We start from the raw sequence: 14,026 nt of genomic DNA on the forward strand, positions 1-14,026 counted from the left end.
TTTCCAGTCAACCGAGGACACCGCGATAGAATTATATAATAAAATCATATCAGCTGGTGATTTTCCATGCTGGACGGAGTCAGTGAACTAGCGTAATCTGACAAAGGGAGATATCCATGGCCGTGAATGACTCGTTGTTTTGTGTCTTTATACTGATCAAAATGAGTCAAAGGTTGATGTAGCTGATGCATAGCCTCATATAAGCACGAAGAGTTTCCGTGTGTGCGCGGCTATTAAGACTTGAAAATCCCATTATCGAGATGGTCTGACCGGGGTAAATCATCATTGAATTTGGACATTATATTCAGCATCATAAGTAGTTGCCCTTTGCTCTTGCTTCGCATCAATTTGTATGATGGGAAGGGGTTTACTACCCTAACGCGCTGCCTTCGAGGTTCGGTGCCTTCGTGGCTGTGAATCCCGTCGCAGTTAATTCGTTGATTTCGGCCGCCCAGGCTTGTTCTTGTTAGCTCCTCGCTAAGTTGTCTTATTCCTCATCTCCTTCTCCATGCTTGCTTTTGATTGCATAGCCTTGCCATCTTTGACTGTAGGCCATAGATTGCCGTGATAATGATAGGCGGAATAATGGCTTTGCACTTTGGAAGTGGCACCATATACTATCGCAGTATGCCTTTCGCCTGAGATTCCGCGAATGAAAATTAATCGAATTCATTATCCATGGTACGCGCCGGCTTCTCCTGCTTCTCCTGCTTCTTTTGATAATCAACCCCGCGCGAGGGAATCAACCCCGCGCGAGGGCGGCTGCTTCGGGTAGAAAGTCGGCAAGACTTCTCCTTCTCCACCCCCGCACATCCCTGGACAAATCTGAGTAACCCCATTTTATTGGTAATGCTCTTTCAACTAATGACATTATGAAAATGCGGCAACTAAGCTATTGAGAGTGAGAGCGCTAGGTTAAGTCAATTACATATTTTGGTTTGTGACCGTCAAATTAGCCAATAATTCCGCGGTGTACTCGGCTAGTGATACACAGGCCGTAAAAAGTCAATAGTTCGGAAAACCATCCGGTAAAAAATAACGAAGTTACGCCTCTCTGAACTATTCTATCAAACTATAGAGTTCAAGACTGAAATCCAGAGAATTTTCGGTTGCGTAGGCTGATCTTATCCTACCTTCAGGTGCCTTGGTTACATCGCCGTGACCATTATCGCTCATATTTCGGAACGACCAAATCATCTGCCTCTGAGACTAGAGTGTCGAGTACAACGGTCTCTTTTATCTTTGGAAGTAAAGACATTACAACTGGGAAAACGTTTGACGTGAATAACCCTTGCAAAGGCTATATTGAGCATAAGTGCAGTGCTGCTGTTGTCAAGCATGCCACGCTCGCTGTTGAATCAGCATAAAAAACTTTTCCCCAAATGGTCAAAGACCAAGCCCGCGGCTTTGTAATGGTCTTTGGGACCATACAATGGGAGACAGATCACTAAGACTGCCAAGCACTCTTTCCAACCTTTGGCCTTTTCCCATCAGGGTTTTGCCTGGTTAGTTTTAACGAGGCTATGCAGGACGAGGAGTAATGGATCCGATCATGTAACGGGAATGTTCCGTCTACGAAAAGGATTCGGACGTAGTGTCACCAACGAAGATGGAATCGCAATAAGTGATACCGACAGAGATAATGTGCCCCTGGGAGCTTCGTCCAAACGGGGCATAAAAGGGGATAACTCCCTGGCCCCTATCTGGGGGACAAGAATTAGTCTCTGTACAAGAATACTATATCGTTGACGCTCCTCCACCTATTCATTACCGATCCATCATCGTATCTTACCGGACTGACAGGCTGATCACCCCTGACCTGGTAATCTTCTTACAGGCTTGAAGAGATATTTTGTTGAAGACGGCCGATATTTTCATGACTCGAATGGATGAATTCGTCTGGTATATGTGTGAAGAAACTGGTTCCCAAGCCCCTTTCGCCGAGTTTATCATGATGTTTGGAGCGAATCTTTTGAAAGACGATGCAGGCAAGGTATCCGTAGTCGAAGCTACTTCTCCTATGCTAACTTAGTACATGAGGGCTTTAGTGCAGTGGTCTACAAATAGCCGTATGGCGATGGCGTTGTATTGGGAATTGCACCTTGGAAATGTTTGTTCATTTGCCAAAACCATATGTCAAGATCGTAAGACTAATCCAAGGAAATTGAATTTAAGTAGAGTATTACCGATTTTCTGAACCCTATCAATAACCATTGGAATTCATCAAACAACTCCACTAAGCTAGTCATGTGGAATTATATTTATATAGGCCTATCTACCGGGGAAATGGCGTTACGACAGACAAGAAAATTTTTCAGTTCATTCCCCCTCAGCTAATCGTGGAAACAACTTTAAAGCATTTCTTCTGTTGATCTTTGATAGTTGCTCTTCAGTCAGGGATGCTGAGTCCAATGCATTTGTGAAGAAGTCGATAGTTTTGTCGGGGCAATAGGGATAATCACAGCCGTAAAGGACACGGTTAGGATCCGCAAACTTCATCAAAAACTCGATGGCTTGTGAGCTGCTTTGGGCAACGTCATAATAGAACTTCCGACAGTCTCCAAGGAATTCCTCAAGAGTCATAGACGACAATTTCGCATGGGAAAGTAGCGTTCCGGGACGCATTGCGATGAACGGGAGAGTGCCGCCGCAATGGCACAAGATCATCTTGCAGTTGGGGTTCTCCTGAACTCTCTTCGAAACAACAAGATCGACAGCGCAACGTGTCGTCTCATGGGGATACTCAATCATGGGCGCAGGTAAAAGTGGGTTGATCATCCCGCCAATGTCTACCCCTGTTGTGGGATGAATGAATACAACAGCGTGACGTTTGTTGAGCTCTGCCCATAGGGGCCTGAAAATTGGGTGGCCAAGATAGTAGTTCCCGTCTCCATAACGGGTGAACAGTGTCACACCGTCTGCATGCAAGACATCGAGCGCATACGAAAGCTCCGAAATGGCCCGGTCAAGATCTTCCAAAGGCGACGGGATAGTCGCGAAGAACCCGTGTTTCTGGGAATCTTGGTCTCGGAATTTCGCCGCCCATTCATTACTTTGCCTGGCAATTCGAGCTGACTCCGGTCCCTTCACAACATCTGGGCCTGGCGCTGTAACAGAAAAAAAGACTGTGCGGATACCCAGTTTCTGACAGATTGCCTTGTCACTTTCCGGAGACCAATCCGGAGTCTTCCAACCGGATGGATCACCTCCATTTGCTTTTAACGCTGCCTTCATATGAGCATTTCCATCGTGTATTTCACTCTTCAGGACTTTGAAAACTTTACCTTCGGCGTATGCTGGAGGCAACCAGTGATGGTGGACGTCAATTCGAGACATGGCAGCGATTTTTGGAAATAATCGACTAAATCAATAGCGAAGAAAGATTGCAAAATTATGGATTATATATCGCCTTTAACCCGATGTCCAGCTAACTCGGATATGCATCTACCCGATCGATCACTGTACTGATGTAGATAGATCTCGTTGGTCCCCGGCGGATCTGATTGGCTGTAGGGACCGTAAAACGTCATGATTATTCCTACCACATCGATCCACATGCTTATTTCAAAAAAGAAAAAAATAGCTTTGAGTCCCAAAAGAAGGTGTTTTGCATCCCGTAACTTCATCGGAGCCACGGATCAGGCCGATTGCGGGATCAGTGTTGGGTGTGTTCTAAGGGTGGCATCGAGATCAGATCGGGAGAGGTGGCGGCTGTTCGAGATGCATGGAGCCAGTGCTTATCTCCCCATGACTGCTGATTGGCTTACTGCCACAACTACTGAGTCATGAAATCTTTTGACTAGTTAGAAGTCCGCGCCACCTCCGATTGGTAGGCAATTTCTCAACCAACCTGGCGGTGAGACTCGACGAATCTACCTCCTGCACTCCATTATTCGGAGGACCTACCCGAGAGCGATGGGGGCGGGAGCGGAAGACGGGGAACATATTTGACCAAGGCCTAGAAGTCCGCGCTACTTCCGATTGGTAGGAGCGTTTCCATTCTCGGACCTAGCATTCCCCGAATGGAAAACCCTCATAGATTGTCAACCAAAATATTTTTCTCTATATAACTCACTCATCTTCTATCACCCCTTTATCCCCTAGTGATTTATCAGTCTTTCCCAAATATGCCGTTCCTCACTGTCCCTGGTGCAAAATTACATTATACCACAATTGGAAAAGGCCCATTGTTGTTATTCATCCATGGCGCTGGTGGGCGTGGCGAAATGTTCCGCCCTGTTGCAGAACAGCTCGCTTCCTCGTTTACAGTCGTTACTTGGGATCGGAGGGGATATTCCAAAAGTACTCTTGAAGGCCCCCAGGATTTCACCAACCGGGTGGAGGTGGATGCCAGTGACTCAAGCCGACTGATTGAGCACATTTCTTCCGATAAATCAGCTTTTGTGTTTGGAACATCTTCCGGAGCCATTGTTGCCCTGACTCTCTTGTCGCGATTTCCAAATAATGTCCTGGGTTTGGTGGCCCACGAACCTCCCTGCACAGACGTGCTGAATGCGGAGGACAAAAGAAATGCCGCTGGGTTCATCAACTTCATTTATGATCTGTACAGGGAAAAAGGTCCAAATGAAGCCCTGCAACTATTCTTATCGAATTTCTCAGTTGAGAGCGAGAGCAACCACATGTTGGAGTGTATGGATATACGTCTCGATGCCGAGGTTCGAGCCAACACGCTGTTCTGGTTTGAATTTGAATTGAAACAGTACACCAGCTTCTGCTTAGATGTTTCTACGTTGAAAAGATTCGCAACAAAGATCATTCCTGCTGCAGGAGCTTTGTCTGGTAACGGCGCGACCGTTGGACACATTATGACACTATCAGTGATGTTGGGACAAGAGGTTAAGCATCTACCGGGCGCTCATATTGGTTATATATGCCACCCCAGCGACTTTGCTGCCTCACTTAGCCAAATGCTGCAATAGGGATAACCGAGGATAGTCAGAATCAGAATGGATGCGACTTCTCCCCAAACGTTGTTCTTAGTTTCATTGGAGAAGTGTGGGAGGAGCTGAACTATATGTTTCACTAGTAGGTCTTGACTACTTTTAGATCAGGATTATTGTCATATCACAATGAAACACCTACAATTTGGAAGCAGAGAAGCAAGTTTGATTCGTGTAGGAGGTAAAGAGGGGAAGAGAGACCCTCACAGTATTTCAGGCCGAAGATGACAGGGAAGTAAACAACAAAGGCCTGTACTGTAAACTTCTATGGAAAGAATCTCCCGAACAGGAGTGAGTCTCTGTCCTAAATTCATGAAGCGGTTTACGAGCTCAACTACTAGTAAAAGAAATAAAGGAGTGTCCTCCCACCTGCTTCATCCGACGTTTAAGAATAGAGGAAGAAAGTCAGCTGATGCTTAACCTTTTCTGGAACCCGACACTGGGGTATATTTTGTTCTCTAGTGACCCCAGAGAGTTGTAGGCTTTTTTCAAAAATATTCTGCTCTCGGATATTTCCACCAGTGCTTTTCTATGAGGAAATTTCTTCATCTGGGTGATTCCGCATAGTACGAGACGAATAGCCAATTCAGCTCAGCTTGGGCGGATATTCTGCGATGTCCGGTCAGGAAGCCTGTTACATGGCCGACAATGGCAATTCCGGTGTGTGATCTCTGGAATAGGTTTCCTCGCTAATATAAAATGCCCTTGATGGACTGTCTACCCATCTTCCTGGAAACTTGGACTGCATTGTGCAAATGCTGTTTTACATTGTATCAATCAATCCTTTTGGTTGGTAGAAATGAAACGATAATGTATCCGCAGGCTCTTATACGCTAGAGCGCTAGTGCTGAGACCATTATTTCTCTCTGCTGCGGTTGCTCCAATGCAGCTGAAGACATTAGCGGCTAGGCTAAGACGAAAGAGACACTTGACAAGGCTACTGCTAAGTGCTATTCTCTATGTTTCACCACTATCTCGTCAAACACATGTCAGATAACTTTGACAATGCCTCCAAAGATGCAAGCGGGGTAGGGGTTCATTGTGGGTGATTCTTTTGTGTCTTGAAACCAAGATTATTTCTAATCCTGGTGAATCTACCGCCCACGTCGGTCTCCTGGGAAAATTTTATTGCGTATTGATCCTGTTTCCCTTGTTGAATTCGATCTTGGCTCGATTTGATTGTGTTTCCAAAGTGAGCAAATAATGATTTTATGGCGGCTCGCTGACGTGAGTCGTCACTTACTTATTTACTAATGGTTGTCCTGCTTGGTTATGAATTGTCGGAAGGTCTGTTCGCTTGCGCAATAGCTTCATTTCTTTCCTCTCTTTGTAAATTTGTCAATCATTTGCCCATCTGTTCTGAAGCGTATACGGCCTAAAAATCCACCCAGTAGGAGGTTTGGAGGACGTAAAAGTCGGATTCCACCAACGCAGTGGTGCGAGGTGAAGGTAACCTATTGTCTCTAATGAAGGGGAGGGTGGTAAGTGATTTTATGGTGGAGCCTCGGTAATGCCACAATTAAGTAAGCATACGTAGGCATTAGTGGCAAATTGTGCAAATGAAGTGAGTGCAATTTGATCCTTGAATGCGGGGTGCCGAAATGCGGGGGGGCAGGAGTGTGGAGATGCGGGGTTTTGGAAGGCTAGGCATGGTGAGTGCCTTTGCCCTGCATGTGGAGGTCTGTCTCAGGCTCACCCGCCAGCCCCGTACGTTGTGGGGGAGGGGAGCATGGCCAGTGAATGCTTGGTGGAATAAAACTCTGGCTATTCAAGCGCGCAAGATCCCCGTGCAAATATGACAACGCATAGCTTTCATCGGCATTTTGGGCTATAATTATGGCGAACGAAGCTACGTTTATTCTCTTCCCTCTCTTACTTTGTTGCTGGGTGGCTTGGAAACTCGTCGATCTGGCTCGCTCTACCTGCCGGCCCGTATCATTTCCTCCTGGGCCCCGAATCCTGCCATTCCTAGGTGATTATATCTGACCTGAATCTGGTGACCAGCCGTGCTAAATGATCGGTTGAAGGCAATTTGCACCAAATTCCGGCCCAGAAGGCATTCTTGAAGTATGAAAGCGACACAGATCAACGTTCATCATCCACCACTGACTTTCTTGGTAGATTCCAGGAGTGGTCACGAGTTTACGGTCCAATCTTCTCACTGAAGACAGGACCTTCAAACCTTGTGATCCTAAATAAGGCAAAAGATGTTAGAGAGTGAGTAGCACCGGCAGTTACTTGTTCTACGCTGAGAATGCCGACCGTGACTTTACAGATTATTTGACAAACGAGGCGCAATATATTCAAGCCGGCCTCCAAACCACATAGGCAACGAGCTCATTACACGTGATAATGTGCACTTACTCCTCATGCCCTATGGACAAAAATGGCGGAATCAGCGGAAAATTTATCAAGCTATTCTCAGCATTACGGCGGTGCGCGCTCTCACACCATTGCAGGAAGCTGAGGCTACATTGACTTTGTATCAACTCGCACAATCTCCTGAGTGTTACTACGACCATATCCGGAGATACTCCACCGCCGTCATCTTGTCTTCTGTTTTTGGTATCCGTGGGCCTGAGTTCAACCACCCCAACATCACGCGCCTCTACCATGTTCAGGATCAATTCACCGCCATCCTGGAGACAGGAGCAACACCTCCCATTGACGTATTCCCATTTCTCAAACGTCTACCTGACTTCATGTCACCCTGGCGCCGCTGGGCCCGACGAATTCGAGCGGAGCAGCGACAGCTTTATTTTGAGCTGCTACAGGAGGTCAAGAGTCAGCGAAAACGGGGGATCCAACGGAACTGCTTTATGAGCCAATTGCTTGACGAAGAATTTCGTGCGAAGCACGAATTGGACGAAGAGCATATTGCATACATTGGAGGTGTGCTGATGGAAGGTGGATCGGACACGACTTCGTCCACACTACTTTCATTCTTACTAGCTATGGTCAAACATCCAACGGTATTCCGAAAGGCGCAGGAAGAGGTTGACCGTGTATGCGGGACTACAGAGTCTCCTACATTTGAGCAACTCGCGCAATTGCCCTATATTAAACACTGTGTTTCTGAAGTAGGCTTTCATTATCCTTCGCTGAGAGACATTCATCCACTGATAAGCATTTTTGAAGGTCCTACGCTGGAGGCCGGTCGCAGCGGGCGGCATTCCCCATGTGCTGATCCAAGGTATATGTTCATTTCTCACGACTCCAACCGACTGCTAATGATTGTAGATGACGAATACAAAGGGTACAAGTTTCCTACAGGCACAACATTTCTACCTAATACATGGTATGCATTGGACTATCGATGTTCTTGTACGGAAGCAGGCTGACCAACGCACCCCAGGGCAATCCACCATGATCCCGAGCTATACGACTGTCCGGAAGACTTCGTCCCAGAGCGCTACGAGGACAATCCTTTTGGTTTCAAGCCGGATATTAAAGAACTTTCGGATGGCATCCGCCAGACATATGGATTTGGCGCTGGTAGGAGAATTTGTCCTGGGTCTCATCTCGCTGAAAACTCCCTGGTAGGTGACGAATGCTCTCATTTCATTATGTTCCCACAGACCTATTTTATACCATGAAGAAGTGAAGTTAATATATTATAGAGTATCAATGTTGCAAAAATCCTCTGGGCATTTGATATTCGCGCGGGAACGGATCCTTCCACCGGAAACCAGCTGCGAGGCGAGGAGGTTATTGTTGACATAGCCACACAGTGGACAGATGGTTTTCTGATTGCGCCAAAACCGTTCCCGATTGTTATGTTATTGCGCTCGGAGAAACACCGTGAAGTACTGAACCGGGAGCTTGATGAAGCTCAGAAGATTTTTCAAAGATATGAAGATTAGAGTCTTGAATTACATGCCCAGATACGGAAGCGAAGGCTCGGGTAATATTCTGAAAGGTTCTATTTGTGTTCGTCCATTCAAATCTCACAGAACTTACAACATCTATCTAGTGTACTAAATTACTCGTCGTGTTCATTTTGATCCTTCCACGTAACCAGAAGTATATCGGTATCAACAATTTCGCCTACTTCACCTAGATATATATTTCATATCTTGGTCATTATCAGACTGCATCAGGGTCCTGTGAACTCAGCTTCAAAGGGTCAGCGTCAACTTCAAGCAGCGGTTCAGAGTTACCACCGTGCATGCTCTCAGTCAGCTGGTCGACCGCCAAAAAATCTGTGGGTCTCATCCATCCCTTCATTCCTCGCGTCAACTTCAACGACGTAAAGTATCAAGTATGGGACGAGCAAGGGTATTCACCAACAATTCCAGACTACCAGAGATGTGACAGCCAAATATGCATACAAAGAGCAGCATGCCATCTCAATCCGATGACTGAATACTGCATTGTTCTCGACTTGACCGAACTTCTGTTCAGGGAGGCACAATTCGTAACTCAACAGACAGTCCCGCTGACGTTTCCTTATCTTTGTAGTAGTCCATCCACATGTATGAACCCAACATCTGAGCAAGGTAATCAGCTGCATCTTGATCTGTTGGCAAGCATTGAACCTGCCACACCAAAAATGATAGCTCATCGGGAATTGCGGAGCGCAGCGTAGCAACCACTCGAGAAAGAGTAGTTTGAAATTCCAACAGCCCGGTTGTGTACTCCTTACGTCTACGACCACTGCTTTGATCGTATAGACACTGTTGTGCACTAGTAACACATCTTGTGCAAATATGGTCTAAGAATTTTGGCTTTGGGTATCTAGATCTGCACGTGACAGGAATAGCTTTCAGGTCTGTTGTGGGAAAGTTGACGGAAATACTGCTTAGTAACTCAAACTGCGTGCCAATCGGATGTCAACAAGTCTGAATTGCTATAAAGCCCCTCGCTGGCAATTTATGTGGGCATAAAAATGACTAATACATGCGGTCCTATAGTATCTCCGTTGTCCGGTCTCCACTGCTGCTATTGTTCCGTCATTTTCATATGTTGATATTGGTGCCTCAGGCGCCCGTGGGCCGAGGATTCTGCCAAGGCGGTGGCCAACCGGCGGTCAGCCGGCAACCCCTCGGCAGCGATTCGAGACAGCCACACTGTATGCAGCCCACGTCCACAGTGTGTGACATGCGTTGGCCATGCGGTGGCCTTTCGCCATGGATCCCCCTTCGCTTCATGTTTGTTTCCTGTTTGCACGAAAAATGCTGTATTTAAATTGATGCTTGAGGAAGTGGGATTTGGATTCCTCAAGAAACAGTCTCTGACAATTTTGACTTGGTGCCCTACTCTCCTACCTAGTTGACAGGCCTTCTACCCTGTAAAGTAGTATACTCTTAATAACGAACGTATGGTGTGGTCTGAGGGTAATTATGGGTGCAGAGGTTATTCGGCACCTTTCGCTAGTCTCGATGGAAGAATTGTTCAAGCACGTTTGATTATGCTTTTTGTTATGATAGCCCAAGGATAGAGGATTTGCCAGGCTTCACTGTAAGTGCTTGAAATACATGGCATAGACGGGGGGTAATTAGCATGGGTAAACGTCTTTCCATCCGAAGAACTATCAGCGAGAGAAATACGATTTGATTAACATTACACTAACTTCCACTATTAGATGAGTTCATTGTTGAAGGGGCATCGGTGTACGGAGCCTTGTTTAGACCTATGTTCATTAAGACAAGGCAGCATTGGTCGGACTTAAGCTCCCAGGAGCCTATGATAAGATCTCGCCCGAACAGACAGATTGTTATAGTTCAGCTATCTTGAAGATGTAACATTGTGACGCTCCAGGAGCAAGTGTTTAGTCATGCGAATAGCAGGTCTTACTTCCGTTTATTGCTACCTAATCTGGCGAGAATAGTATGGCATCAAAACCGCGAAATAGGGTTTAGCGTAAATAATTATGCATCAAAATAAAATATGAAAACACACGGGATCCCGTGTGTTTCACGCGGTTATCTTAGCACACCTTGGCATGTGTATATGTTAAGGGTCTTAGCACGTGTGAAATCGGTGTGTTTGAAAAATTTTCACATATGTACATAATAGGATGGTCTAGCCATATGTGAGAAGAATTGGGCATTATGAAAGAAAGGTCTGCTTTTGTCAGGACCCAAGTACTAAGCAGGTCTGACGATATATATCTCGCAGTCTATGTGAGACTGCGAGATGGCCAGTTCGCAGGTGCGAACTGGACCCAGGGCTGAGACCCACAATGCGAGGGCTCATGACCTCACATGACCCCACATTTGTATATAAACAGTTTAGAGGCTGGAGTCTTGGACTCTAGCGATTAGTTCAGCATTGAACCTGTCTACTGCTTTCTCCATTCTATTGCCCGAATCCACCTAAGTCCCGATAGACCTGGCTAGGACCCGCGGGTACCCTCCATGACCCTGACCCTCACCTCCCCATGCGGAGGGTCAGGGTCCGAGACCTGGACCCGCGGGGAGGGTCGTACCGAGGCCGACCCTCATGAGGGTTACCCGCGGGGACCCTGAGGGTCGTCAAACATGACAAACAGGTAAAAGACGTGACTAGACGTCAATTGCATAAATTATGTAGAAACAGGCTGTATTTCATTGTAATTGTAAAGTAAAAATTCATCACTGTATGGCCTTACAGAAGGATACTACATGTACACTCCTTTGTGCATACCATAGGTTCATCCTCGAATAGGGGTTCAAATTTTAAATGGTTTATATTACATCTATAGCATAGTGTCTAGTCATGGTTCTAACAAGCCAAGAGTCAAACTATATACCCATCCAGTAGTCTCGACTTCTTCCGTATCCTACCTGATACACGATGCTGCGTATCAGGGAAGGATAATGATAGGTTCTCCTCCGGGTTCACAAATCTATCGGCATCAGAATCTTCCTCATCACTAGAAGTGACCGTAGGCCGCTTTCTAGCGGCGACTGCTAAGAGTGGCGGTGCGTTTGGGGTTGTTTGTATAATTGATATAGCAGCCGGTGTATTAGGACGTAACTCAACATCCTCCTCCTCGTCATCACTGATAGCCTCGAAGGTATGTGTCTAGATATCAAGTGCTTCTGCCGAAGCTGCTATCTCATGGTCTGAGAGATACTCCTAGAGAATCAGCCGCTACTCCTCCTTAATATCAAATCTTGTTATACACATATACAACATAATATCACGAATACTCTCTAGGTTCAACGACCCCCGGCGGTAGTGGCATACATCCCGAGCAGAGTTAAATAGACGCTTAACTCCGGCACCAGTTTAGACTGCGACATCGCCCATGGACGGGCTGGTGGGCATTGCCCATGGGCCTTATGTAAGCGGGCAATGCCCACCGTGGGCATGCCCATGGGCCTTTTTAGTAAGCAGAATTCCTTGACCTCGTGACTTGCATTATTTGTGCATTTTAGCTCTGTATTTTTAAGTAATTTGATTACATGTAGACAGCAGTGGCATTGGCATACAGTAGGTTTAACAGGCATTTATTATAGACATACATTCACACTAATACGATACAAATTGATCATCACTAGGTTTGCCACGCTTCCTTGCTTCTCTTAACCCAGGGCGCCTTTGAGTGCCACTCTCATCTCCATAAAGAGGGAGATGAGGACTGCTCTCATCTTCACTGTCGACTAGCTCACTTCTCTGTCGCTTCCGCGCACTCAGCACTATAGAAGGACAAGGAAGCTGACTCGCTATTACAAACTCGTGCTCGATCAGTCCGACAGGATCATTATCCTCGCAATCCTCACCATCGCTGATTGGTTCAGGCATGTCAGTGGTAAGCTCAGCCTCTCTCTGTTCGTCTGCTTCTTGTATAGAATCTAAGGACATATCCTCATCGGGTAGTTCTTCTATTTCAATGTCGAATTGGGTTCTACACCGGAACATCATGATATCCTGGACTGTCTTCGCACTCAGCCGCCCACGCCGGTAGTGGCAGACATCCCGTGCTGAATTAAAAAGACGTTCAACTCCAGCGCCTGTTGCGGGAATAGAGAGAGTGTCGCGAGCAACACTTAAGAGAATCGGGAATTCATTCTCATATTCCTTCTAGAATTGTAAAGGATCGACTTTTCTCCTTGCTATAATAGGTATAAGTATTCCCGCTCGTAATAATAGTGAATATAACGTACGCTTTTCAAGATATCTAGCGAGTTCGTGCTCTGATGTTGATAGATTGGAGTGAATGTGAGGCCGAAGGTCGAGGAGAGCGTCTAGGTCACTTATACTAGCTAAGTGACGGTAGGGGGGGTTGCTCTCCTCGTAGGGATTGTGTCTAGGTGTGTCTTTGGGCGTAAGGAGCTATGAACTGGCGAAGCGTTTCCTTATACTGATCACTCCATTTTATGTCGTTCTCCGACGTACCCCACGCCTTACTTAAGAAGAAGTGAAGCTTATACTAGGGTGCAAGAATTGTTCTAATCGCGTAGAGACTACCATAGATCTCTTTCGTCTTTGTGTAGTAAGATGAAAGCTTTACCATCCTAGCATTAAGGGCTTGTAGCATCGCCTTCTTCCAAGGTATGGTTTTCGGAGTGAGTCGTGCGATCGATTCCTTGAAGTGCTCGAAGAGGGCGTTATAAATACCAAAAACATGATATACCGTTATTTCTTTAGTCTTTGAAAGCACTGTGGTAAAGCGGTAGAAAGGCTCTATGATATACAGAAGGTAGTCGACCTGCCGCCATTCTGCCTTACTAAGTTTGTATTTCTAGGTCCTAATGTTATCATAGTATTCATCGTAGGGCTTACTAAGGCGTTTCGCACGACGAAGCATTAGGAAGGTTGAATTCTAGCGTGTACGGACATCTTGGATAGGCGCAAGTTTCGTTCTATTAGTCTAGAGACGGAAGAAATCATCGCGACGTTAGGGGCTTGCATTAATGAACACAGCAAGCCCTCGAATCTATATATTTATTAGGTATGTTAAATAATAAAAATAGTAATATACTTACCTTAATAAGGGTTTGTACAATGACTTATTCACTCTAGGAAGCACGGAGCGATCGAGCTTAGGCTTGGGCTTAGACATCTAAAACATTCCGATCTATAATATCGTTCTAGGGATCGGCCTTCACTGATCCAAGTAGCTCGCGAAGGCTTAG

The 14,026-nt window shown here is 46.1% G+C and overlaps 5 protein-coding genes across 5 annotated transcripts; 2 read left to right on the top strand and 3 right to left on the bottom strand.

The window, feature by feature from the left end:
* Positions 1-659: 659 nt before the first annotated feature.
* Positions 660-839, bottom strand: N7529_010639 (uncharacterized protein; the record flags this gene model as incomplete). Its single annotated transcript, XM_057246166.1, has 1 exon — positions 660-839. One exon carries the CDS (start codon positions 837-839, stop codon positions 660-662), a length of 180 nt encoding a protein of 59 aa, XP_057091515.1.
* A 1,480-nt stretch (positions 840-2,319) lies between these two features.
* N7529_010640 (amidohydrolase family protein) lies at positions 2,320-3,336 on the bottom strand (the record flags this gene model as incomplete). The annotated part of the gene is made up of 1 exon (XM_057246167.1): positions 2,320-3,336. The coding sequence occupies one exon, from the start codon at positions 3,334-3,336 to the stop codon at positions 2,320-2,322; it is 1,017 nt and encodes a 338-aa protein (XP_057091516.1).
* Positions 3,337-4,127: 791 nt separating this feature from the next.
* On the top strand, positions 4,128-4,940 carry N7529_010641 (alpha/beta fold hydrolase; the record flags this gene model as incomplete). Its single annotated transcript, XM_057246168.1, has 1 exon — positions 4,128-4,940. One exon carries the CDS (start codon positions 4,128-4,130, stop codon positions 4,938-4,940), a length of 813 nt encoding a protein of 270 aa, XP_057091517.1.
* Positions 4,941-6,547: 1,607 nt separating this feature from the next.
* Positions 6,548-8,824, top strand: N7529_010642 (cytochrome P450; the record flags this gene model as incomplete). The annotated part of the gene is made up of 7 exons (XM_057246169.1): positions 6,548-6,668; positions 6,989-7,178; positions 7,237-8,041; positions 8,100-8,154; positions 8,202-8,259; positions 8,317-8,500; positions 8,582-8,824. The coding sequence occupies 7 exons, from the start codon at positions 6,548-6,550 to the stop codon at positions 8,822-8,824; spliced, it is 1,656 nt and encodes a 551-aa protein (XP_057091518.1).
* A 3,595-nt stretch (positions 8,825-12,419) lies between these two features.
* Positions 12,420-13,698, bottom strand: N7529_010643 (HAT dimerization; the record flags this gene model as incomplete). Its single annotated transcript, XM_057246170.1, has 5 exons — positions 12,420-12,586; positions 13,055-13,223; positions 13,287-13,297; positions 13,359-13,610; positions 13,674-13,698. The coding sequence occupies 5 exons, from the start codon at positions 13,696-13,698 to the stop codon at positions 12,420-12,422; spliced, it is 624 nt and encodes a 207-aa protein (XP_057091519.1).
* Between the last annotated feature and the right edge of the window lie 328 nt (positions 13,699-14,026).

This window comes from Penicillium soppii (assembly GCF_028829465.1).
Source record: "Penicillium soppii strain IBT 18220 chromosome Unknown utg000010l, whole genome shotgun sequence".
Classification (NCBI taxonomy): domain Eukaryota; kingdom Fungi; phylum Ascomycota; class Eurotiomycetes; order Eurotiales; family Aspergillaceae; genus Penicillium; species Penicillium soppii.